The sequence below is a fragment of the Brachypodium distachyon genome, chromosome 1, assembly GCF_000005505.3.
Source record: "Brachypodium distachyon strain Bd21 chromosome 1, Brachypodium_distachyon_v3.0, whole genome shotgun sequence".
NCBI classification, from domain to species: Eukaryota; Viridiplantae; Streptophyta; class Magnoliopsida; order Poales; family Poaceae; genus Brachypodium; species Brachypodium distachyon.
The window spans coordinates 58947137-58973889 of record NC_016131.3 but is presented as its reverse complement, the minus strand read 5'-3'; the positions used below and the strand labels follow the sequence as shown (position 1 = coordinate 58973889).

The 26753-nt window shown below is 43.7% G+C and overlaps 3 protein-coding genes and 1 long non-coding RNA gene across 8 annotated transcripts; 1 reads left to right on the top strand and 3 right to left on the bottom strand.

The window, feature by feature from the left end:
* Nucleotides 1–1519: 1519 nt before the first annotated feature.
* Nucleotides 1520–4165, bottom strand: LOC104581758. Of its 2 annotated transcripts, XR_001405671.2 has the most exons (3): nt 3057–4141; nt 2419–2532; nt 1520–1809 (listed from the first exon to the last, which is right to left on the bottom strand). It is a non-coding gene; the product is annotated as an uncharacterized LOC104581758 (long non-coding RNA). The 2 variants fall into 2 exon arrangements; XR_001405670.2 differs by having other exon boundaries at nt 2419–4165.
* Nucleotides 4166–6864: 2699 nt separating this feature from the next.
* On the bottom strand, nt 6865–8708 carry LOC100840587. Of its 2 annotated transcripts, none has more exons than XM_014896568.2 (4): nt 8264–8708; nt 7567–7603; nt 7228–7470; nt 6865–7107 (listed from the first exon to the last, which is right to left on the bottom strand). In XM_014896568.2, the coding sequence occupies exons 1-4, from the start codon at nt 8417–8419 to the stop codon at nt 7091–7093; spliced, it is 453 nt and encodes a 150-aa protein (XP_014752054.1). In that variant the 5' UTR covers nt 8420–8708; the 3' UTR covers nt 6865–7090. The 2 variants fall into 2 exon arrangements, with proteins under 2 accessions (XP_014752054.1, XP_010228488.1); XM_010230186.3 differs by having other exon boundaries at nt 7228–7473; nt 8264–8700.
* A 2546-nt stretch (nt 8709–11254) lies between these two features.
* On the top strand, nt 11255–20635 carry LOC100839971 (transcription factor EMB1444-like). 3 transcript variants are annotated; one of them, XM_024455443.1, is made up of 13 exons: nt 13637–13854; nt 14102–14419; nt 15723–15879; nt 16222–16737; nt 17301–17504; nt 17589–17667; nt 17752–17793; nt 17870–17929; nt 18257–19399; nt 19495–19572; nt 19938–20048; nt 20135–20260; nt 20348–20635. In XM_024455443.1, exons 4-13 carry the CDS (start codon nt 16646–16648, stop codon nt 20411–20413), a joined length of 2001 nt encoding a protein of 666 aa, XP_024311211.1. In that variant the 5' UTR covers nt 13637–13854; nt 14102–14419; nt 15723–15879; nt 16222–16645; the 3' UTR covers nt 20414–20635. The 3 variants fall into 3 exon arrangements, 1 of the variants encoding a protein (XP_024311211.1); XR_002960729.1 differs by lacking the exons at nt 17301–17504; nt 17589–17667; nt 17752–17793; ... (4 more) ...; nt 20135–20260; nt 20348–20635 and having other exon boundaries at nt 11255–13935; nt 16222–16643; XR_002960728.1 differs by lacking the exons at nt 15723–15879; nt 16222–16737; nt 17301–17504; ... (6 more) ...; nt 20135–20260; nt 20348–20635 and having other exon boundaries at nt 11255–13854; nt 14102–14201.
* Nucleotides 20628–25747, bottom strand: LOC100828421 (BTB/POZ and MATH domain-containing protein 3). Its single transcript, XM_003557665.4, has 5 exons — nt 25583–25747; nt 25124–25505; nt 24368–24716; nt 23589–23865; nt 20628–21125 (listed from the first exon to the last, which is right to left on the bottom strand). Exons 2-5 carry the CDS (start codon nt 25492–25494, stop codon nt 20929–20931), a joined length of 1194 nt encoding a protein of 397 aa, XP_003557713.1. The 5' UTR covers nt 25495–25505; nt 25583–25747; the 3' UTR covers nt 20628–20928.
* Between the last annotated feature and the right edge of the window lie 1006 nt (nt 25748–26753).

Sequence of the window (26753 nt, the reverse complement as noted above, 5' to 3'; positions counted from 1 at the left end):
TATATATAGAGGGAGGGACTCCCTGTTCCTGTGTGCTGTACTAGTACTACCTAGGACGGAGGAATCGAGGAAGGCGGATTGGTAAAATTTGGCTACTCATTCTCTACTGGTGTCGGTTTCAATTTGCTGTCATTTTTGTCCGGATCTCCAATTCTTGGTCTTCACATTGACTGCCTACTGACACACATGACTCTAGCAAGCTTGGCAGTTGGCACCGACGCACACGGACACGCACGGTACGTAGCAGCTGGAGTACACAGATAGTAGATGGGAAGATGATCAGGATCAGGACGCAAATTAAAGGATAAGTCGATCGATCGCTTGTGCGTGCGTGATCCTCTTTTGGATGCTTGGTTCATCCGTGTAGTCCATCATCGATGAGTCCACACCGCGTTGCCGTCCATATATCGATCGCGATGCTAATGTATCTATCTATCTACCTGCGGCGACGTAGGCCGCGCCGATCGTTCAAAAGAAACAAGGCAAGGCTTGCCTATAGAGGGAGAGAAATATATATGTATAACCAGGTGGCAAACGTGGTGAGCTATTTTCTAGAAATTGCCATCTTAAAAGAGCAGAGAGAGAAATATGTGTACCGTCGATCGGCCGGTCGTTTTACACTAGCTAGCTACTCTCATGAACCGTTGATGGAACTAAAACATGTGAGGCCATGCCCAGGGTCATGTGACAGTTGATCATCATTTATAAATGCGGTTTACATTTTTGGTCCTTCAATCGTCACAAAAGTCCATGTTTAGTCCCGATTTTGTAAACAGAAGAAGCATAGTCCTCCAACCGTAAAACATATGCTTTTCTTCCCCAAGTACCACTTTTGGTGGTTCCGTACATGGACACCCGGCCCGTTGATTGTCTCAATCGGGTGCGGTTCGTGATGGGTGCCATCCAACGTGTTCCCTATGAACAAGCAGGTGATGAGGACGGCCACCGACATGGTGTGAGCATATGCGTGCTGATACGCACCGGAGGCGGTGGTGACCACAAGGACCCGATTCGGACTCGGATGGTGCCACTTGCGTCTGGCGGCACATGAGAGGGAACACGTGATCACTACACCACAGTATAAAATTTCCGACAGCCAAGTTGGTCGGGAAAACTGCTTTTAGCAACAGAAGATCGGTCGGTAAAGGATTTTGCCGACCAACATTGTCTGTCACCGAAAGTCCTGTCGGCCAAGCCCTTTCCCAACCAACTTTACTTTGCCGACCGACTATCTGACGGCGTCCGAATACCATTCCAGACCAACTATTTCTTTACCGACAGGCAAAGTTTTTCCGACCGACGCTGCTTTCCCGACCAACAATCTGTTGCTATGGTTATTCCCGACAGACATTCAGTAGCCCAACCACATAACCATTCCCAACCAGCCGTCGGACAGCATATGTTTTGCCGACCAACGTTTTGTTGCCCAGGCTTTCGCCAATTGACTTTACAAGGTCCAGGCACACAGCTTTACATGTATAAATCAGATGCTTTGCGAAAATATTTGACAATGATGTACTTCCAAAATCCACCAATTAACAACACGCATGATATTAAATTAACTGTACTTGATACATTAATTCATCACATTTACAAATAGTGCATGAATCTTATAAGTTCACTGCTACCCATAGAAGTTAAAGATGATAAGTGCATGAAAGATCTTGGTTGAGTGCACAAGACACACCACTTATCCAGTTTTACAAAATGATAGCTACAAGGTGCATCTCCAACATCAACAAATTTACTTCATTGTGCAATCATCTAATTGATGCGAACCACCGGCTACTATGTTCTCTCGTGTATTTCCTGCGTACAAAAGGTAACCATGTCTCAACCAAGTCTGTTTGATTTACAAAACTAATAACAAAAGAACACTAATAATAACTTACAAGTTTGGAGTACAACAGGTGAATTAAAGTCTTGTTATCAATATCTATTCACAGTTCCTTTGCCTGACTGATTAGCATATCTGCTCATGTCTTTCTCAAACTGGTCTCCCCAGTTTCATTTTCCTAGATGTACAGTTCAGGCTTTCTAAAATGCATTCATGGTTTGAACAGTTCTAGGTATGGGCAGCAACATTGATATAACATTCCATTTATTAGAAGTTTATGGGGTGGTGAAATAATGTAACGCAATACAACTATACAGTTCCTTCAGTCATGTTTTTTTCATTTCCTAGTCTCACTGCTGCAAAAAGAGGCATCACATATGATCTGCTGCACACATCACAATCTGAATACATCAAGATGCATATAAAATTCCATTTATTAGAAGTTCGTCAGCCTGCAATAATTTGATGTTTCTATAAAGTAGAAGTCCTTGAAATACATTGGCATATCAATTTCAGTTAAGGTAATTATTTCTACCATTTCTTAGCTAACACGGGCATGACTGTATAATGTGACCTCTGACCTGAGACACTAGCATTTGGTCTCTCTCCATAAAGGACTCATCGTATGTATGGCAACTGCTTCTTTTTCGGACTTAGCAAGATTCAGCTTACCCTTTCTTTGCTGTACATTTACCCTACCAAGCATGTAAACAAGTCACTAACCCAAAAAGCAATCAAGTCTGTGCTACACTAGCATGTATTCTTACGGAAAATAAATATTGCTGAATTATAAATGCTTGTGCAGCTGGCAAAGAATCTCTACAGAAACATTTATTGGATAAATATGATGGATTTACTTTCGATTCCTAGTTGACATGATCAAGGCTCTGAACCCTGATCAAAGCCTAGATAATAAATATAAACAGCAAAGGAGAGCGAACTAGAGTAATACATTATATATAATTGAAGCTACACATAAGCAGCAAGCAAATTTAAAGTAATCATCCATAAACAGACAGAATCATATTTAGATTCATTTAGAGAGTGAAATTCAACTTCTCTCAGCATCAATGTAACCACCGTCCTACTATTGCATTTATATAATCAGAGGGGGTAGTTGTCTTGCACAATCTATAGATGGCCTCCAAAACATGCAGTTCCAATTCCAAATATATTTCAAGGAGACAAGGAGCACTAACACTTTTATCATGTCTATTACCTTCTGGAATTCGGGTGGCTTGTGCCTGTAAGGTTGGTCCTGCTGTTCTGAATCACGTTTATACTTGTACAATAGAAGACAGACAAACAACAAAAGAGTGAACCATCTGTTCTGAATCACTTTATCATGTAAACAAAAAATGTTTTTAGCATGTCAGCACTAATAAATGTTTTTTATTAAAGGAAGGTTTTCTCGCAGAATAAATACTCCCTCCGTCCAACAAAGGATGTCTCAAGTTTGCTGAAATTTGAATGTATCTAGTGTATAGATGCATTCAAATTTAATCAAAGTTGAGGCATCCTTTGTTAGACGGAGGGCGTAAAAAATTGAAGCAAACAAGACAACAGAGAAAAGAGAAAACGAAATGCTTGTCACCTTCATTGTTATTAATCAAAACAGGGAAACAGCCGCCACACTGTAGTTCATCGGGTTCAAAGAGGAGACCCGCCTCAATCCTCTTGCAGCTCCTCAGATCCAGCCCCATGCGGCAATGCCCTTAGCGTCCTGCACCTCCCCTCCCTCCCCAGGGCACATCTCACAGTTTAGGGATTCAATTAACTGTACTGGATCTAGGGAGGACTCGACGACCAACGTACCTCAGACTGGAGCAGGACTGCAGGAGCAGCTAGCGGGTCGGCGGTAGAGAGGCAGGAGGACGACGGTCAGAGATCTAGGCGGCGGCAGCGTGCGTGGTGGAAGTGGAAGAGAGGGATTTGGGGTGTCTGTGCTGGTGTGGTGTGGCCGAGGGGATTTGGGGGTCGGGGTGGGGCTGGTGAAGGGAGATGGAAGTGCTCACCAGAGGGGATGGCAAAGGACCACCTTGGCGGGGGGGGGGGGAGGAACGGCGGGGCAGGCGTCGAGCTCCTGGGGCGGCGGCGGTCGGTGCCTACGAAGGCATGGCGACGGTCGAGCGCATGGGGGAGGTGGCCAGGCGGCACATCGGAAAAGCAGATCGGGGCGGAAGCAAGGCCGGTGGTGGAGAGGCAGGAGGACAACGGCCGTAGATCGAGAATGGCGGCGGCGTGCGAGCTGGAAGGGGAAGAGATATTTAGGGCATGAGTAGTGGCGTACAGGGATTTAGGAATTTGGAGGTCTTTGGGTGGGGGGGAAGCTTTGGCGGGCCGGGCCAAATTGTGGCGCCCTAAAATTTCAGCTCAATGAACGGACCGACCATTCGTTGGTCGGCAATTTTTACCGACCGACCGTTTGACGCCTATGTTAGTATTCCCGACCAACTTCTCGACAGCAAAGTTTCTCGTATTCCCAACCAACAATCTGTCAGCATACTATAGAAATACCGACCAAGAATTGGTTGGGACTTTTTCCGGCCAACGGTCGGTCGGTATATATCGACTTTTACCGTCCATCCACGGTCGGGAATTCTATACCGTGGTGCAGTGGACGGTGATGGAGTGGAAGGACGGGGCAACCAACAATCTTTCAGCATACTATAGAAATACCGACCAAGAATTGGTTGGGACTTTTTCCGGCCAACGGTCGGTCGGTATATATCGACTTTTACCAGCCATCCACGGTCGGGAATTCTATACCGTGGTGCAGTGGAGGTGATGGAGTGGAAGGATGGGACGAAGCGCGCCAAGCGATCGGATACCCACGTCTTCATGCATCATGTCGCCACCTTTGCCTTGGCAAAAAAGAGAGGACATGGGACATGCTGGCAAGTTTTCAACCTACTTGCATCTCAAACAGTCGAAACCGCATATACTCCCTGGACCTACTTTTGGCGGTTTCGCTGGCAATCATTGGCTGTCTCGATCTGGGGCGGGATCAATGGATGCTGTCGGGACGTGCATGTTCCCCGTGGACAAGCAGGTGTCGAGGACACCCACTGACCTAGTGTAGTGTGGGGTGTGCATGCTGATAGGTACCTGAGGCGGTGGTGACAACAATGACAAATCTGGACTAGGAGATGTTCTGCGTGCGGGTGAGAGTGAGAAGGCTGGTCTGTTCAAGGCGTTTATAATACATTGCTTTTTTTTAATGAACAGACATAGCTAGATCTTACCTTAGTTCGAAACAACCGTGTGACGATTAGGCCTGGCTAACGAGCATGCTCGGCTCGTTAAGAGCTCGCTCGTTAAGATCTCGGCTCGTTATGCTTGTTAACCTTAACGAACATCAAAGCCTGTTCGGCTCGGTTCGTTTACTGCTCGCGAGCGCTCGTCGGACGCTTGTTAAGCTCGTTAGCGGTGGAAAAAAATGGACAGCATGTATGTAGAAAAAACGACAAGCAAAACATGTGTACAACATTATAATAAGTTCATAATAAATAAGACTAATAACCATTACAGGCTACAACACAAATACTCATAAGACTAACAGCCATTACAGCTTCGTGTCCTCATACAATACAATACAAAAGCACTAATAAGACTAATATTAGTTTGACGAGAGTACGAAACGAGGAGGAGACTGGAGACCCGGCTGACCTAACGAGTCTTGGGCTTGGGCTGCATTCAGGCAGTTGGGCTGTTCGGGAAGGTGTGTTGGACCTAACAAGTCGTAGGTTACTGTGTTTGGTTCGACCAGCAGACGCCAGATAACGAGCTAACGAGCATGCTCGCGAGTCTCGCTAGCTCGGCTCGTTAAACTCTTTAGTGTTAACGAGTTTCAGGAGGTGCTCTACTCGGCTCTTTAGTCTAACGAGCCGAATACCAAACGAGTCGAGCTACTCTTCGAGTACCGAGTAAAATGTCCAGGCCTAGTGACGATGGCAATAGCATGTGCGTTGCTTCTCACGTGGCGCTCCTGGGAACCATGAAAATGCTGGTATGTCGAGTTTTGATATGCCAAATTTGCATTTAAAGACCAGTGAACCAGCCGGCAACCGACCATCTGGGTGTGATTAATCACACACTGAGGTTGCAACAATAAAACAAAGTGGAAGTGGTGGTCGAGTGTAACGCCCGCCAATAACCTAAAATGTGATGGTTTTGTGCAATTTATTTCTATGCATTAATAGGAACATAGGGAGAGCCCGAAATACAACAGTTAAATATATATATTTACTCTTATAAACAAGTCATTTGGTGGTGGTGATCTGTAGCCACCCCGTCCCACCGTTGACTTATATGTGAGACCAAACCTTGTCATGGATCTAAAGGTGGCCATCGGGCCGGCCCGAGGTGCATAAAAAAAAGCCCGCCCCAAAGGACGACACGACATCTTTTTTCGGATCGAGACAGGCACAAGACACAAATTGGGCCATGTTTTTTTTTCATTCCTTGGCACGTTGGACGGCCCGCGCACGACACAACAGTGGGCCGCACCCATCCGTTGGCTCAGTTAATTTTCTATATTTTTTAAACAGGCCGAATGGGCCAAATCCGGCAAAAAGAGCCAAAAAGCAAACAGCATGGCAGTTATAAAAGTTTGTGCAGCATGACAGTTACCATGCTATAATCGGTTGGCCAGGAAACCAAGTTAGTCTAAAAAAACAGGGTACTTTTCAGTACACACAGAACATAATTTGATTTGGATAAAAGCATGGAGTTGTTTCCACTAGCTGTTAGACCAAAGTGCGAATAGAGAAGTCTAGATGCTATCATAGAAGAAACGGATGATCAAGCAACATGTGTCTTGCAAATCTCTGTACGTATTTCCCTCTGGATCTCCCAAAGTTGAGATATGGAGGGTGCGGAAAACACGTGTCAACTGTCAACGTAGGAGTGCGCCGTGTGGTCACCGGAGAGGGTCAAAAACAGGAAGAAGACGGTGTTTGTTGCGACGTAAGCGCAGCATATCACAATCGGCGTGTGTATAAGATACATTGAAATTTTAATCGGTGTCTCGATACGATCCATTTATTCCATTGCAACGCACGGACACACCTTACTAGTATATATATTATATAATACACACAGATGCATCAAAGAGACTAACATAAGTTCTTACATAATAATTGATCGATCGACTAATTGATGAAGCTGGCATGCATAATGCATGTTACAGATTATGTTCCAAGGAAGGCTAACGCCCAGGACTGGCTAGGCTGCTGCTTGTGCATGCACTTGCTAGTAGTAGAGGGAACCTGGAAGTTGAGTCAAGATGAAAGTGATTAGTCTACTTAGTCTGGATGCATGCACATCAACACAGGAGCTAGTAGATGCATATATGTAAAGGAAGAAACTGAGCTGAGCTAGGGAGGTACCTTGCCACCAGTCACCCCGGGTGGCTGCTCCAGAGGTGTCGCCGTCGTCGACCTTATTATGCTTACGAATGGGTCCTCCGTGATGAGTCTTGCTCTGATCGCCGTTAACGTTGCCGGGGGTGTACAAGTCCCGGCCGCCGTAGTGGACGGAGGAGGAGCCGAAGTAAGGAGACTCAGGTGACCCTGAACCGTACTGCTGCTGCTGCTGCCCAGTCCACGACGACGATGATTTGTTCCCGGATGCTGCTGCAATATCAATCAAAATCTCAGTTAATTTGCAATGAATTCACCATGTTAATTGCCGCAGTACGTACTGTACTTGATTTGTTGACTGATTACCATATTGAGCCCGACGTGACGCATCTTTCCCCGCCGCCTGCAGCCATGCATCCATCAACAAATTGCCATTAATATACAGGTAAGCAGGGTGCAACATGGTGACCCTTAGGGTACGTTTTGACCCTCCTCTCCTTAGTTCAAACAAATGAACTAGTTTTTAAAAAAGTTGTGTCATTTTAAAAATTTAGTTCATTTGGTTAAACTAAAAAGGGTCAAAAGGTACACTGAGGTTCACAAAGTTGCAGCTCTACAGGTAAGTAACTCATACTACATATACAGGTAGGTAGCTAATTAAGATATATGCACACGGATGCATGTGCATGCTATGAAACGGATCAACAAAATTGCTTCCAGGTAAGAGAAGAAAGAGGTTAATATATATTCGAGCAGTCCATGTGTAATGCATCGATCACAATAATGCTCGACCATGTGTCATGCATGAAGGATGTGTATAATATATGTTACATGCATGTATGTAACATGAGCCGATCGAGTACGTGCAGCTGATACATATTTTAGTTAAGATTGATTTGTATACTCCGTTTTTAATTTTCCGGAGGAAAAAAGAAGCGAAAAAGGCGGATGAATATATCGAAGAGAATATAGAGCTTGCATGGAGGCCAATATTAAGACAGGCATAGAATTAGTTACAGACGGAATCGCAGAGAGAATTAGAAACAGGACGTGAGTGTATTACCTCGGATGGAGTTGGGAAAACGGTGCTGAAGTAGCTGGCGGAGGAGGAAGAGGAGTTGGAGGCATCAGGCTTGGGCCCGAAGAGGTCGTCCACGATGGAGCTCCCGTTCGTCTTCGACCCGGCGCCGGCAGCAGCAGGCTTCTTCTTCCCTTCCATAGTGGATCAGTAGTAGTAGCAGCAGCAGAAGCTAGTAATACTAATGACTGGTCGATCGGCTGATCCTTGCGGCCGGTCTTGTGGAGACACTAGTACTGGATTCTGGCTTCTGAGTTTTCTGACTGGTATAGAGAAAGATATGATGGAGGTAGCTAGCTAGCGAGAAGATATGTAGGAGGACGGAAGGTGGATTAATTAAATTTGGCTACTCCCCTAGCTCACTCTACTGCTGTCGGCTTCAATTGCTGACTGACTGATCGATGTGGGGTTTGTTTGGACCGCTTGTTGGTCTACACACATTGACTACTGACTTGCTCCCTCCGTCTCAAATCAACTGAGTGGATCGATTTGTATAAAAATCTATACAAATTCAAGACAGTTAATTCGGGACGGAGGCCCGGCCGGCGACTTTGGCACCGGCCGACGCATGCACGCACGGTACACAATAGCTAAGATGGATGGATAGACGAGGATGCAAATTAAAGGATAAGTCGCGTGCGTGAGTGATCCTCTTTTCCTTGATTCGTGTCCATCATCCATCACTCGACGGCCACGATCATGTCGTCCACATATCACGATGCTGCTGATCGTTCCAACAAGCGAGAGAGAAAAATATATGTGCGTATGAGCAGGTGGCAAAACCGGTGAGCTATTTAAAAACGGGTTTACTATCTAGTAGAACTTTTCTGATTTTTAGTTATAAAATTAAGTCGAATCATTGGATTAACGGCAACACATGTAAGAATAGAAAGTGAAGATAACACTTGAGATCTTGATCGAATGGCTCTGACGCTACAACTAATTAAGATTTAATTATTTTTCTTAAAAATCAGGCGACTCGTAAAAATTGTAATCTCGGATAGAGACCGAAATATGTATATCTCCATGCATGCATACATATATGGCTCCAATTAAACAAAACGGCCTTGCTTGCTACATATGGATAGCTTTTGCCCGGCCATGCTCGATCTCCGGTTAATGGTCCGATCGATCTATCTACTATTCACTGTGGATGCACCGGCCGCCCAGGCCGGATCTGTCTACTATTCACTATGTTTGCCACTTGGGCGGCCGGTGCATTCAAAAAAAAAATCTTGTGTTTTGCCACTCTGAGCATTCAAAAAAAGTCTACCTACTCCGTATTTCTTTTGTCGGAGGAGTGGATGGAGACGTACTGTACTGCGCGCAGCAGAGCTTGTAGGTGCATGAGAAGTGTACTTGAGGTAGGTTTGCATTTTGCAGGTGGCGGTTGCAATAAGTACCGGCCGGCCAGTGGAGTAAGTACGAAATGAAGGTCATAAACTCAAATGCGTGCGGCCTCGATCTAGCTTTGACCGCCGGCACAGTGTACTTGATCATGAATGCATGACACGGCCATCGACAGCCATACGTGTCCTATTTCCGATGCATGCATGACCGGTAAGTCCGTTAATTCATGGCCGGCCGGTACTTTGGTACTTGCACCTATAGCTCCGATCCCCGTATAAATTTGTCTCATGCACCTTAGCTAGCTAGCTCTCCTTTCCAACGCTGCCTAGTACTACATGCATGATCAAGTAACAATAAAATCACCATGATTTGGTTACGTGATTCGTCTCATGCATGCAAAAAAAAAACTGTCACACAAAAAGAAAAGAAAAGAAAATATACATGTAGTACTGTGACAAGAGGTGGGATCTTATATATTCGTCCAAATCCGTACTAGTAGAAGCAAAAGCAGAAAATCCTAGTATATATCTATCTATCTCGATCGATCTAGCTTAATTTCCCAGGTGGATGCATGTGATCGGATCTGATACGGTCAATTACCGGATCCATATAATCAGCAACAGCTAGCTAGCAAACGGATCGAATATAAGTATATCGATCGATCAAACAAGCATCATCTAGTCATGCATGCATGGACTCCATTACCTAGCTAGCTAGGCATATGTATATGCACACATGCATGATATGGATCGATCCGATTATATATTCCTCTCTTTCTGTCTGCTAGATATGCAATAATTTAATTAACTTGCCCCATCGATATCCGTGCACGCATCAATCGCATGCATGTGATCAATTGACCACCACAATTTGGTTAGCTAGCTAGGATCTATAGGTTGCTCCATATGTAGATTTTGAGATCTTCGGATTAAAACGGAAGGAAATTAAGGAATTACATTTCTCTCGATCGATGTATCCATCCATCATGCAGCAGATATATTCCACGATATCTTTGGTGATAGCGATGCATGCACATGAGCATGGGACAACAGATGGAGACCTCGCTCGCTATATACACATCCTTATCTTGAAACTAAGATCCGATCGAATGACTGATGATCATATATTTATTATAAGTTATACTAACCTCGATATCGATCAATCCAGATTTGCTAGCTCCGAATAATTAATCGAATATATCCGGCCAATATCCATCCGCGGGTAATCAATCGATCCTCTCCATGACTAGTATACGTGCTAGCTAGCTCTAGCTTTTAAATTGTCTGCGGTCAAACTGAATAAGTATAAGGAACATTTAAATTCGATTCGGTCCAGATTAATTTTAACCTCTTTTGCATGTCTTGTGATTGAGACGAGAATGACAAATGGCCGGTGATTGAGACGAAATTTCGAGCCGCGGAAGACTAGCTCGGTTTCATTTGGATAGCAGATGTGCAGTCTTGCACAAGCTTGCCACCTCTCGTTTTTTTTTCTCTCTCGATACAATATGTAATCCAGTGTGGCAGAATGATAGGTGGGACCAGAGCGAGAACCGTTGACTCTTTATTCTGTTGCTAAACCAGCCATTAAAAATTGCAGCTTCTGTTGATCCACACGCAAAAGAGAAAAAAAAATCGATTTTCCTTTTTTTTTGAGTGGAGGAAATTTTTGATCATAGTATGGGCCATCCAGGTGGGCTGTAAATCAAGCATCGGCTAAACTCAAGCCCATGCAAACCCAGTCCAGCCCATTAGACGTGACAAGCAGCCTAGCCTTTGAGAAATGAAGACACAAGACCAGCAGCGAATGCCGCCAGGACGCGCTCTGACGACGGTCCCGGCGTACGGCGCGCTGATCCACCGCCTCGCATCCACCGGCAGCGTCGATGCCGTCGACGCCGCGCTATCCTCCGCGCGCTCCGCCCTGTCCCCGCCGGACTCCCTCCACCCGCTCTACGTCGCCGCCATCCGCGCCTTCGCCCGCGCCGGCCGCCTCCAGGCCGCCGCCGACGCCTTCGAGCGGATGGACCTCTACGCCTGCCCGCCGCAGGCCCCCGCCTACAACGCCATCATGGACGCCCTCGTCCACGCGCACCACCACGCCCAGGCGCACAAGGTCTACGTCCGGATGCTCGCCGCCGGCGTCTCCCCCGACCTCCACACCCACACCGTCCGCCTCCGCTCCTTCTGCCTGACCGCCCGCCCTCACGTCGCGCTCCGCCTCCTCCGAACCTTCCCCGACCGTGGCTTCCATGCCAGGCCCGTCGCCTACTGCACCGTCGTCAGCGGCCTCTACGCGCACGGCCATGCCCACGACGCGCGCTGCCTGTTCGACGAAATGCTGCAGGAGGCTCGGGCGTTCCCTGACCTTGCCACTTTCAACAGGGTCCTGCATGACCTTTGCAAGAAAGGGGATATCTGGGAGGCCGCCGCACTTCTTGCTAAGGTCATTAAGCGGGGGATGTTGGTCAACCGGTTCACCTACAATATTTGGATCAGGGGGCTCTGTGAATGCGGCAGGTTGGCTGAAGCCGTTGCACTTGTGCAAGGGATGGAAGAGTATATCATTCCAGACGTTGTGACCTACAATACGCTCGTTCGTGGCCTTTGTAAGGGCTCCAAAGCCTGGGAAGCCGCAGGCTACCTTCGTACGATGATGAACCGGGGATGCATGCCCGATGATTTCACCTACAACACCATCATTGACGGCTACTGCAAGATGGGCCTGATGCAAGAAGCTACTGAGCTCTTGAAAGACGCCGTCTTTAAAGGTTTTGTACCAGACAGGGTCACATATTGCTCCTTGATCAACGGGCTGTGTGCTGAGGGTGATGTCGAGAGAGCGCTGGAGCTGTTTAATGAGGCACAGGCAAAAGAACTGAAGCCCGATCTTGTCGTGTACAACTCTCTTATCAAGGGGCTCTGTCGCCAGGGGCTGATCTTGCAGGCCTTGCAGGTCATGAATGAGATGTCTGAGGACGGCTGCCATCCTGACATTTGGACATACAACATCGTTATCAACGGGCTATGCAAAATGGGGAATATTTCGGATGCCACAGTTGTCATGAACGATGCCATCTTGAAAGGATACCTTCCTGACGTCTTCACCTTCAATACGTTGATTGATGGGTACTGCAAGAGGTTGAAGCTGGACAGTGCTCTTCAGCTTGTTGAAAGGATGTGGACGTACGGCATCACCCCTGATGCTATCACGTACAATTCGGTTCTTAATGGTCTCTGCAAGGCTGGGAAGACCAATGAAGTCAACGAAACATTCAGAGAGATGACCCTTAAAGGATGCCGCCCAAACACTATTACCTACAACATACTGATAGAGAATTTCTGCAAGTCCAATAAACTGGAAGATGCCTCTGGGGTTATAGTGAGGATGAGTCAAGAAGGACTAACTCCTGATGCAGTCAGTTTCAACACACTTATTCATGGATTCTGTAGGAATGGTGAGCTTGAGGGAGCGTACGTACTGTTTCAGAAATTGGAGGAAAGAGGGTACTCCGCAACAGCTGATACATTTAATATCCTAATTGGTGCATATTGCAGTAAGCTGGATATGCAAATGGCCGAAAATATTTTTGCTGAAATGGTCAAGAAGGGCCACAGACCTGATTCATATACTTATCGTGTCCTAATTGATGGATCATGCAAGGCTGCAAGTGTTGACTGCGCATACGAGCATCTCGTGGAAATGATAAACAAGGGTTTCGTTCCATCGATGGCAACTTTTGGCCGCGTGCTAAATACACTAACAGTGAACCATCGGATTTTGGAGGCTGTTGGTGTTATTCGTATCATGGTGAGAATTGGAGTTGTTCCTGAGGTTGTAGATACCATCTTCAGTGCTGACAAGAAGAAAATAGCGGCACCAAAGATACTTGTTGAGGACTTGATGAAGAAGGGTCACATTAGTTACCCTACTTATGAAGTACTGCACGAAGGAGTGAGAGATAACAAATTGAATAGAAAACATCGACAGACAAAATATATTTAAGATGGTTGCCTCATGGCATCAGTCATTCACAAACATTAAGCCAGCATAGCTTTGATGCAGTCAATCGCAAGGAGTGGTTGTTCGAAAACACACACAAGAAGTGCTTATAGCATCAGGTCCTCAAAATATTGGCTGGAAGCAACTTTGTTACATCATGGCTATGTTATCATATTCTGCTCAGAATATGGAGAGCATTTGTTCCTAGATGCAGGAATACAAAGGTCTGTCGTAGTTCTCTATGCTTCACTCTCCTTGTATTTAGAGTCCTCTGTAGTAAGTTTCAAGGTGCTTCGCATTAAGAGGTTAGTGGTCAGGGCTGTTTTAAAGTATTTTTCCTGGAAATATTTGAGATTTTCAACTGTCTCCAAGATAAAATATGCTATGATGCCTGACCTTGCATCCTCATTACCTTTTGTTGTCTTCTGGGACTACTAACTAACGATGCATTTATGTTATTTCCATGTTCAGATGGAGAACCACACTACTGTAAACTGGTGTAATGTGCTTTGTCTATTTACCGACAAGAACTGTGTTTTCCCTGCAACTGGAAATGGTTTCAATCTGCCAACCCTCCTCCAAAGAACACATGACATATGGAAACAAAAATGTTCAACAGTCTGCCGAAATGGCCCTAAGAAGCATCTATAATGGGTTTTCAAGGAAATGGCAGCTCCACAGTAGTTCTATCATAATGGGTCTCCTTGAAAGTTATGAATTACCCTGGTTTATATTTGATTTCCAGATAACTATATTCACACAGTGAAGCGCTGATGATTAACAAAGAAGGTATATACTATTTATTCTAGTTATGGCTTTATACAAGAAATTTGTTTCTGTCTTCCTAAATTGTACTATGATGGCTCTATACATAGAGGTACAAGTCAACTGGCTGCATACAGTCAATAAGAATGGAACTGAGGATTAATATGTATTCTTGAGGTGTTAAAATCTCACCAGAATGTAGCACTTGGCATACAGAACTTGTAGTTCTTACCATTGAACATTGTGCTCATTTTGTTGGATCAAAAGCAGGGTAGGCCCGCCCTTTTCCTCGTAGCTGGAACGTGCATGCATAGTTCTTACACTCATTTGTAGCAAAATGATTCATAGTGCACCGCTAAAGTTGCAGGTTTGGTGCAATGCAATGTTCATTCCAGAAACCAGAATTTCTTTAGTTAGCTTCCATTTGCACTAGAAATGCACTTGTAATTTTGTAAGTCGTACTAAACGTAATCTTTGTAGTCTCGCTCTTTAATTCATAGCTGTTTGGAAGAGCAGTAGAGATGTAAACAGGCACTTCATGAAATACTTCTGGTTGACTTAGAAGGAATTCAGGCTAAATTATGATTTGACAAAAGGAAATAATATGGGGGCAAGCTTTCAGCATCAGATAATATTCTTATCCTACAGTTGGAAGTATTCATTCATCTTTGATGCATGCTTGCTAATAAAATAGTAGTTCTATGAGTTGACCTACTGAACCACAAGATGGAATCAACATAAACAACATATATGCAGACAGAGAGAGGTTCCCATTTCTTTATTTACACGTTTCCCAAAACTGGTCGGCAGGTTACATCCTCAGCCTATGTCATCACAATATAAAAGAAAATGAATACTAAAAGATAAGCCTTTTCAATTAAATCTGGACTAGGTACTATAATACAAAGACAACATGGAGTGTTTACTTTGCCCCTACTTTCTTGTCTTATACTGTGTTTTATTCAGTACATGGTGAGGGCATTGATGTCGTATGGTTGTGCAGTTTCTTCTTTCTATATGTCACCTTCGGTGATGGCAGAACTTTCCTCATTCTGCAGAAATAAAATCCCAAAGCAATCTATAACGTTTTCACTTATCACACGGTAGCTGGATGCTATTACCTACCAACTCTTTGTTCAAGCTTAATGTTAGTGCTAACTCATTTCTCCATTCACCTCCATCTGACCATCCATGTTGCCTAGGGTCTGCAACTCCCAACTGGGGCCATGAAATGGAACACTTGAACTAGTACTAAAGTACAATTTGCACTATACTAGAGAATATAGTAGTATTTTAGTAGACCAAATTATTATTTAACTGATAACAGGACAGCCAGTGGCTGGAAGGATCTTTCCCTTAAAAATTAAGTGGAGTTGATAAGAGGCCTCTCATGTCCGCCTAAAAAAATTCAAAGGCACCTGCTTGCTTGGCATCACCTCTCATCTCTCGCCGTTTGCTGACTTCTGCAGATTCATCATACTCCAGTAAGTTCCAGCTCTCATCAAAACCTTGTTAGCTATAATCAGACCAAACCTTTTCTTGTCGATCGTTTTGGCTTTCTTGCACATCCGAAATGGAAGCTTTGTTCTTAGGAAGTTTCCGCCTCTTTTGTCCACTTCCTTTGTCTTTAGGGAATATATGCACGCTAATGAACTTAGTAAGTTTGTATATCTCACAAGTCATGACCCACATGTTTAGATGTTCTAGGTACTAATTGAAGTGCATGACCTGTTCCTTGATTTTCCCAACCTACAATCACTTTGCTCTTATTTCTCATACGTTTCTCAAAGTCATTATCTCTGATGTCTGAATAAAAAACCCTGCAGCACCAGACTGTCAAGCAGAAAACCTCACGCTCTTGCATTAAGGTCTGCAGGAGCTGCTGTCAAGATGTTGCCGCTTGAACATAAGCCTGAGCACTGAATTTTCTGGATGTCAGTGACCTGCAGAACCTTCAAAATATCTGCCTTCCTTGGTAGCAATTCTTGTGCTTCTTGCTTTTAATCTCTCAGGGTGCTTCAGAGGGCAGGCTTGCACTGCAAGTGAGTGGGTGAGTGAGGAAGAGTTATGGGAGTTGTGCTTCTGGATTTCTTGGGCCAATTGATCAAACAACGAGCTTGTTTGCGGTGGAAGCAAGCAGGTCGAGCGTCTTATCGTTGCAGCTAGCCCCTTCGTATTTTCTGAAATCTCGCTCGTGGTCCGCCACCTCTCTTAGCCTGTGTTTGTGCATGAGATTTGAGCTATAGGCTCATGGAGCTCAACACAGAATTTTTGCGAGGCTTTTGTTCCGATGGGCTATGGAAGTATGCAGTTTTTTGGTCATTCAAAAGAGAAAAGCCAGGGTAAGTCCTACTCTTTGTTATCTTTGTCTATTACTTATCTGATAGGACAACAGTATTGAACTGACACCATGCATCAAAGAAAAAATAATGAACAGGACACGAGATGATGATGATTCTCGTGTCATGTGAAGTCCTTACTGTACCATCCTTCAAGTACATTCAATTAATTTGACAACTTAAGTTATGACTGACACTAGAGCTACTGGTTTTATGGATGATGTGCATGGAACATAAGCCCAGAGAACCAAGCTCAGTTTGGGTGGTCAGCCCAGCAAGGTATGCTGGCTGCGCACCAGCGTTCGATCCTCGAAGGTCGCATTCTGGTGTCTCACTTTGCAAAAACTAATATATGTATCTATATATCGGAATGCAAGCGCGCATTTCTTGCAGTTTAAAGTCAGAAAAACATAAGCCCACAATTTCTATATGCAGTTGGCATGCACTAGTAACTTGCTATAAGAATTTTTTTATGGATTGGCATTTAGAATTTGCAATTATCACTCTAGTTTGTAACAAGCCATCATTCACTCTTTCAATTGCATGATCGATAAGTTAACTTTCAGGATCCTGACTTGGGGCGATGGTTATGTCGATAAGATGAGCAAAGACAACCAAATGAGAGATCGTCATTCTGACCTAGCTGAGAGTGACAATCAGATAATATCACCTACTTGGCCCAACAATGGCCTATATCAAAGCTATCCATTGTGCCCCATCGGGTCAGCGTTACTGAGCATGTTTAGTCACTCATATTCTCTTGGAGAACAGTAAGCATGACTGCATATTGTTCAAATTTTTATAATAGATGTTAGGCCTACTGTTTGGTTCTGTAATAATTCCAATTTTGACAGAATTATTGGTAAAGTAGCGGTTACGGGGCAACATTGCTGGATTTCTGCCAATGATTTTCGTTCAACGTTGATGTATAAGGTGAGTTAAACTTTTCCACACCACAACTGTTGAATTTGCATAGCACTAGATGTGGTTTCAAGTTTCAACAACTTTACTTTTCAGTATCACGAGGACTGGCAGTTTCAGTTTGCAGCAGGAATCAGAGTAAGTTCCACTTATTTTCACTTGTCCTCTAACAAATGTATACTTGTGTTTAACCAGCAAGTGTAATTACCTGTAGACAGTTCTGCTTGTACCAGTGATGCCTCATGGAGTTCTTCACCTGGGCTCTTTATGTATGGTATGTTCAGTTTTCACCTCAAGTTGGCTTAGTGAATTATGATATTTAAGCGAGAGCAAAAACATGGTTTAGATTATTTTTTGTGAGAAAAACAGACATCGCCCGCTACCATTTCTAGAACAAAACCAAGCAGGTTTAAACCTGCAAGGGACATGGTTTGGAAAAACCTGCACCATTATTGCGTAATCAGCATATTGTTGGAAAAAAAAAACATGATAGTGGTAGCAACATGCTGTAGAGTAATCTTAACATAGAAATGTTGAGGCTCTGCGTTCACGAGGTTTGTATCTCTTCAACTAACCCGTGTAGCAAATTCTCGACCTTCAGGTTTTGGAAAGCTCAGCACTGGTGACACTCGTGAGGGACTTGTTCTATAAGATTTACGACCCCTCAGCCACAGGGTTTGTCTACTCAAATACTTCGAGAAAACCTACTGCAAATGTATCAGTGGATCCTTCAGATGTTCTGGCGCATGATTTATTTGATTTGATCAACAGTTCTGCTCAGCTATTGACCATTGATCATCTTAGTATACCACATCCCCTCACTATGTCAGAATTTCCAATGTTAGAAGATGTCACTATAGGAGCTTGCCCAGATGAAACCTTCGATGCCAATGAGAGTGATCTGTGGACCAATGTTCACGAAGTACCATCTGAACTTACTTGCAGCAAGAAAGTGTACGAGCCAGACATGACAAACTTATTATTTATGGACAAGTTAACCAATTCCAATAGCAAACTGAGTTGCAGATCAGTAATTAACATAGAAGATTCAGCTTATGATAATATTGAAGATTTTACTGCATATATGGCACAGCAATATCATGAGCACAGACATGGCAGCACTATTGTTTTCAATGATGATGTTGTAACTTCAAATCTTTCGATTCATTCAAAGCTGCACAAAGATCCTGAGGCAATGCCCAGGGAAGATCTTGAGAACTCGATTTGGAATAGTAGATTCCAACAGAAAGAGTCTACAAGCCATTCTCTCCGTCAAGCGAATGGAAGCAAAACATACTTTTATTCTCATCTCGAGAATGCCGATTATACAGAATTCTTACTCGATGCTTTAACCAACCAGGTTGGTAATATCCCAAACAGTGACTCTTCTCACTCAACAGATTATTATACTTCATGCGAAACACCAATTCAGAGAGAAGATCATTCACTAAGGCTGGAGGAATGGTCAGTCCCAGATCCTTCAGGTGGTCAAGAATTTTCACCTATCTCAGTCAATGAAGGCTTCACAAGTCCTAAAATTAATCTTTCGTTCCCCACGGTAATCAACAAGATCATAGCTGAAGAATACACAGGTCATACAATTCAAGACGTGTGCAAGGGAAATTCAGTTGAAGTAAAACATGGATGCAGAAGAACTGAGCTGCACAGACCAAGACCGAGGGACAGACAACTGATCCAAGATAGGATGAAGGAGCTGAGGGAGCTCATTCCAAATGCATCAAAGGTTCATCTTCTAAGTTCTTTGATTTATCTCCCTTATTTCATTTTGTTTCTTTGTAGAGACAAAAATACATTGATTGAATCTTCTTGCAAAAACAGTGCAGCATTGATGCTCTCCTGGACAGAACAATAACACACATGCTGTTCCTCCAAAGTGTATCTGAGAAAGCTGAGAAGGTGGGATTCAAATTTATGTGTGGTACTAAAGATTTTAGAATTCACGAATGATTCATCATATTAACATGATATCACATCTCATCCCCATCGACTTGTCGCCATATCATAGTGGATTCTGATGGTAGAACTATCTAAAAATCTCAACTAAGGCTATCTCGAGAAATTATAGATCTAATATATATCTTTCCAACTTATTAGTATCGCCCCTAGAAGTTGTTGGAAGAAATTGAAGGGATTGGGATCCATTAGGATGTTAGGGATAGTAATATATTTGTGGATCTGACCTTTTCTTGGACATGGATCTAGATCTTAACTTGTCAGCAGTAACGGCCATATGACAAGTGAATACCATGATGTTGAAACAGCTTCAGGACAAAATAGTGCACGAAGAATTCAGTTACGAGGCCAAGAAGCAACTGGAAAACTGCCCACTGAGGGTGGAAGAGCTCGAGCAACCTGGTCATCTTCTCATTGAGGTAACAAATGCGCATGAATCAGTTTTCGCTGCTGTGCTAGTGATCATGTCCCATGTTACTTATTGTGTGGAACTATTTGTACCCAGATGTTGTGCAAGCAGTATGATGTCTTTTTTGAGACTCTACATTTGTTCAAGGGCCTCGAGCTGAGCATACTGAAAGGAGAGCTGGAGTACCGGGGTGATGAGCTCTGGTCTTGCTTCGTCGTCGAGGTACATGATCACAGTTCTCTGCTAGCTAGAATGTTGCCAACCAATTATGTTTCTACGATACATCATATCAAATTGTTTCGGTTGCAGGCTCCGCAAGGTTTAAAACAGATGCAGATTCTCTGCCCACTGATGCACCTGTTGCAGAGGAGATGATTTTACTGTTATCTGTTAAGAGAGCGGTTGACTGAAATGTGTGGTTGATTGAATAAATGTACAGTGCACGCAATGCAACTATGTTTTGTTCACTGCATACAGGCTTGGTTTCCTTCTTTTTCTGTCGACTCAGACTTGGTTGTGAGATAATATTATGATGTCAAACAAGAAAAATTGTACCAGAAAATGCTGCATCTGCTGAAGATACCTAGTCTGTATTCATTCCCACCAGAGCCTTCTTCTTGGAAAGCAGTACAGTTCAGCATTACATAGCTAAATACAGCATACAACATACCCAAGCGGTCAAGCCAATGGAATGGATCATCCTGTCATGACTAGAATCTTCTTACCGCATACCTGATCTGCGACAAAGTTACAACTAACGCCATTAGAATTGGAGATTATTCACAAGAGACTCGCATCCAAATCGAAGTTCCGTCACTGAGCACTTCATATTCATAGCAACTCTGGGAAGCACATAAGCTACATATTAGTTCACAACCTCCACCTAACACCTAAACCCTCCTGCGGATGCGCCTGTCACTAGCCTCAACACTTTCAACTGGATTCACATCTTCGTTGATACAAACTCCCCTTTTCCGGTTAACAGATGTAGGATCATCGTCCACTACCGCGACGGTTGCTAACAAATCAGACAGCAGGGATGGGCATGTCTCCTCCAAGTAGTTAAACCCATCAGTCTCCATCACAACTGCACAAAGGCGACGAAAGTAAATATGAGAACTCTAGCACACATACATATTTTAGTACTTGGGATGAAATGCCAGCACAGGACCAACTGAATGTAAAAAAGGCTCAACTTGGAATGAGTAAAAGACCAAGCTAACCACACACGCAAATATTTCAAAAGAGTCTAAATGGCAGATAATTACTTTGGCGCAAATATTTCCATACTGCATACTAATGGAGCTCAAATTTCCATGAAATGTTTTACATTTACAAAAGGCAAACTGATACCAACAAGCGTATTGGAACTGAAGGTCCCAATGAATGTCAACTGCTCGACCTTAGCGTGTCTTCTGCACTTCACATATGCCTATGAAGAGCAAAGGACCTTTTTGCAAATCCAAAGGGGATAAAAACGTTAATCTGCTTAAGGTCTGTATTATTTTCCTTTACTGAATGAGGTCATATTTACATTTCTCTTAAAAGAGGTGAAATATATTTATAGGGATTAGGGAGCAGGTATTAGAAACAGTCTATTATAACAATTGACTAGAATTATGCTTTCAGTTTCCTTACCGAGGCCAGGGAAAACTTACTGGAATCATAGCATGTTTCTTCGGTTTAACACAACTAAAGATTACAGTACCACCACTAGATAGCAAAAAAATAAGAAACCATCAATTCCATGTACAAAGACAATGGCATTATCCTCAACACATGCTTTTGATAGCAGAAGTATCTGAATCTGGAGGTAGCATTTTCATGCTATTGTTCTAGGAACTTGCCAAAGAACATACAAGGAGAAATATTACTTATACAAAAGGTAGGCGAATTAATTGCCAAAGAACATTCAAGGAAATATAAGGAAAAGTAGTACTTATTACATACTCCCTCCGTCCAACAAAAGATGTCTCAAGTTTGTCAAAATTTGGATGTATATAGACATGACTTAGTGTATAGATGCATTCAAATTTAGTCAAAGTTGAGACATCCTTTGTTGGACGGAGGGAGTACAAGGAGTTTTCAGCATTAGTGGACCGAACTGCAAGATCCCCAAAGGTTTCAAACAAGCAACTGTGTTACTTGATGTAAGAGATGGTAAAAAGTCTGTACATATTCATCCGTCCATGGTTTTTAAGGCGGTAAGGCGAGGCGAGGCGCCCTGACCTCTTTTCAACTTTTAAGCGCCTGAAGCGTAAGGTGAGGCGACGCCTTAGACCTACTATTGTAGCATAATATATTAGCTATTGAGTAGAGATACATACCTTAAAATTGTTGAGCAATCATAGGGACATCATCCACTAATAGGGAGCATTTTAACTGAAGGATAGAATCGTAGGGAAAGCCATCAAAGAAATCAAGGGATGGCAATCAAGGGAATCAAACATGGTAACTAACCATAATTGATAGGTAGCATCTGAAGGATAGGAATACGCCACGATTTGCGTGGCCGTGATTTTAGGCATCATAATTAGTGATTGCAGTAATTTGAAGAGCAGGGGAGGGCACGGGAAGAATGGAGAGGTGCGGGGAAGAGAAGAGAGATGAGGGGAAAGGAGAAGCAAGATGAGAGGAGAGGAGACATATATGCGCCAGAGAGAAGCCCAGCCCAGAGGAGGAAGCTGTGGCTGCGGCCTTTGAATCTGAGTCCCGCAGCTGGTCTCCACCTGGAGAGATAACTGCTGTCTGCTACCTGCGCCATCCCTCTCTCACCGTACTTAGGGTTTAATTCTTCCGCCCGCTTCCAGTTCTCCTCCCCGTACTCAGGGTTTTATTTTTCCGCACAGGAGGCTGCTGCACCTGCATATGGCGTCCAATTTGCCCAGGGAGTTGCTCTATGACGCCTAATCAATGTCCTGGACACCTAAATGTCCTAAGGCAGACGTACGTGCCTCTCCAAGGCGAGATCGACACTTCGGTGTTGGAGGGCGGTCTGACGCCTAGACGATGCTTTAGGGATGCCTTAGAAACAATGCATCCATCTCGATACATAAGTACAACTGTACAAGTACTTAAAACAATACCAACACTACAGAGAAACTAAAATAATAATAAAAGTTCTACCAATCCTACTATATTCTCAACAATCTAATATATGGTCACCATTTTGCTAGCACATATATCAATAAAATAATTAAACATGTGGCAACTTCCAAAGCAAGAAAAAGGAGGCAGTTATAGAATCTGAAATTTTGTGTGCTATTGGAATAAGAATCATGAAGCAATATAATTTAAATGAAACAAATGGATATGACATGTATCATAGCTATTTTATCACCACTCTAACTGCCATTTCCAAATACCTAAAAACAAGTGGTTTATCTCACAATAGCACAAAGAAGGAAATACTCCACATAATTTAGATCTAGTTATGCTAAAACTTCTAAGAAAATACTCCAATGCTTTGAAATATTGATAAACAAAAGACAAATAGCATTGTCTTCTATGAACAAAATGGTGTACAAATATTCCAGAGAACAAAGCATACCTCCAAGATTTTCTCGGACAGCAGTAAACTTTAAGCAGGCTGACTTGAGCTGAGCACAATGATGCTGTTCAGCCAGGGCTAAGGTTGTCGCAACTGTTTCAGCAGTAAGCCCATCACATAACTGTGCCTCACATAGTATTCGTAGCCGGTCCAATCCATATCTATCAGCTGCTGCCAACAAATGCTGTATAACTGCAGTTGATGTCCACATTGAGAAAGATCCAGCTAGTTCATGAATACTAGGAAGCTCATCAGAGTATATGAAATTCACCATTGCCTGCATTGGAAGGGAAGTTATAACATTACCATAAGAGGGTACTTTGAATAAATAGCACGCTAACTGCATGCAAGGGTTTCCTTCTTTGTTTTCAAAGGAAGGTAAAAACTTAGGCAAGCTGGCACAAATTTTAATATAAAAAATGGGACCCAAATTGGTTCTAACACAAAACCTGAACTAGATTGTTCATATGTGACAAGACCAAACATGCTTGCTTTATGGGGATTAACTTATATATTATGCTGGGAATTAAATTACAACTGCACCTATACGTGTCTCAAGGAGTAAAAGGAATAAAAATATAAGTTATTTTTCAAGCAAATGTGCAAACAGAACTTTGCACATCTTTTGATCAAGAGGAAAAGCAAGCATACATATACAAGAGAAAGTTTATAGGGAAAAACATTGCCTCATACCTCAAAAGCATAAATGAAAAGGATGTATACTAGGAAACCCAACAAAAACATAACGAGAAGCGGCATGGTCTGCGTGTGAGCAGTACCTTGAAGACGATAGGTTCAACATCCTCCACAACAACTCTGTCCAAGTCAGCTTTACCAATTGGTCCAAAGAATTGGGCTTTGAATACTGGGGAACGAGCAGCAAGAATCCATTTATGTGCCTGGACCTTCTCGTCACCTACTTCAAATGTTATGTCACAGCCAATGCGGAGTCTGAGGAGCTCCTTGAAGCAACGGCCGATGTCAGATGGAGGAACGTTAATCTGGATGTTCTTTGGTGTTTCGAGCCGAGTCTTGACAACACCTACTGTGCAGTTCATTACTAGGCAATCGTTCTTTAGAAAATCTGATGTTTCTAACTGTGACCTTCTGTAGAACCTCTTGTAACCCCTAGAAAGAATAAACCACTGTTAGCTACCGTTACGAAATGGAAACAAAGAATGCAGGTACTCAGGAAAGGAAAGATGCCTAGGCGGGAAGAGCACATTAGGTTCCGTTAATGAACCTCAGTTGCATCATTTGAAACACAATTCCAATCGACTATTTCCTACCTAAGACTATGGCAATCAGAACCAGCAATTCTTGGTTTCTTACCCCAGGGATTATGCAATATCGCCCAACAAATACATAAGTCACAGCTACATTTATTCAAATGGTGATAACCTTCTTCAGTATTTTGCCTAGCTGGTGATCATTCACAAGGCCCAATCAACCTAGAACTAGAAATGCGAAGCAGTATCCGTTAAGCAAAACCTAGGAGGAACAAGGCAAATGCAATTGGAGGGGTAAAAATTTACCACATGGATCCCCTGTACTTGAGGGTGTACGGTCCGGCCTGCATGGAGCGGTCGAAGTGGGAGTGGACCTTGTGGCGTGCGCGGCCGGACTGGTCGAGGAGGGTGAGCTCGAAGAGGGCGCGGACGTCGGTGCCCTCGGAGGCGAGGGCGACGAAGACGGAGACGTAGCTGGCGTTGTCCTCGGGGTTCTTGCCGTCGGGGTAGAGGTAGACGGCCCAGTCGTAGCCGCCGACGGCGAAGGTGTCGCTGGCGAGGTGGCGGCCGGGACCGATGCCCTTGGCGAGGGAGAAGCCCTTGACGGTGTACTGGTGCGACCCCCGCACCGTCTCGCTGACCGAGCGCGACCACGACGGCCGCGGCACCGCCGCCATTCGCGCAAACCCTAGGCAGGCGAGATTAGGTTAATAGAGAGGATTTGGGTGGGGGAGCGAGGGGGGTTCGGGCAGGGGAGTAGATTACGCTTGGTATTGTTGGCGGCTGGCTGCGGCGGCACGGAGGAGAGAGGAGAGGGGAGCCGCGCCCGCGCCGCCTGACTCCGGTGAGGCAGCCCGTCGACGAGGATGACGACTAGGGAAGGGAGGGGAAAGGGAGAGGACTAGGCTCTCTCTTCTTATCCAGGGATCGATTGGTAAAGTGTTCAAATTCTTCTAGAATGGGTTATTACTTATTATTCGGTGCCATTTCTGTTTCCGTGTGGAAAATCAAAATCCAACTATACAAGTAACTTACTTTGTTTTGTTGTTGACATATCGGATAGTAGCAAAAGTATTCGTCATGATTATTTTGTACTCCTTCTGTTTCATAATTTTTGTCTCAAATTTGCTAAAAAAACGGATGTTTTTATTTCTGAAAAATGTCTAAATACATGTAAGATTTCGATAAGAATTATGGAATGGAGTTAGTACATAACACATGATTGTAGGTTTTTAAACATTCTTGTCATTCGTGGCATGCATTCAGTGGATCACGCTGGCCGGCGTATTAATCACATCGAGAAATAATCCCTCTTGTCGGTTTCTCTAGGGCATACACCACGGTTTTGGGTCATCTCAATAATTTTTCGTCCGCGTGATCCAATTGTCACAGGTTTATTTTGGCACATTGCAAAATCTCGCTATTTAGGTTGTCTTTGTGAGCTATAGCTCACGTCTTTTGGGTGGCTTCTACATGCGTTCACCACCCGACCACGCGTGCCTATTACAACTTATTGCAAAACCTTTTCTGATGTGGTTGATTTTATGGGGATAGGATAGGTTTTGGGTATCTTTACAATTTTACAGTAAACAAGACCAGTGGATGATGCTTACATGCCTACTAATTACAAGACATCACAAAATCTCGCCGTCTTAACCACTTTCCTACGCCTTAGCTCACAATTTTTACGATGTCAAGCAGGTCACCGCTTGATCAGCGGATTGTTCTTGGCTCCTCGAAGTTTCGGCCTTCCTAGCCTCATGTATTCAACATTATTGCGGTGTTGCCATATTAAGTAGGAGGTAAAAAAATTGCACCGATGACACCCGGGCCTAGTGTAATTACAATATGTCAAGAAATCACATCAATTTTTTATCAGCTTTAATTGTGATGGAATAAAGTTTTTGGAGGTCTATTTCCATATGGTACCGACGAA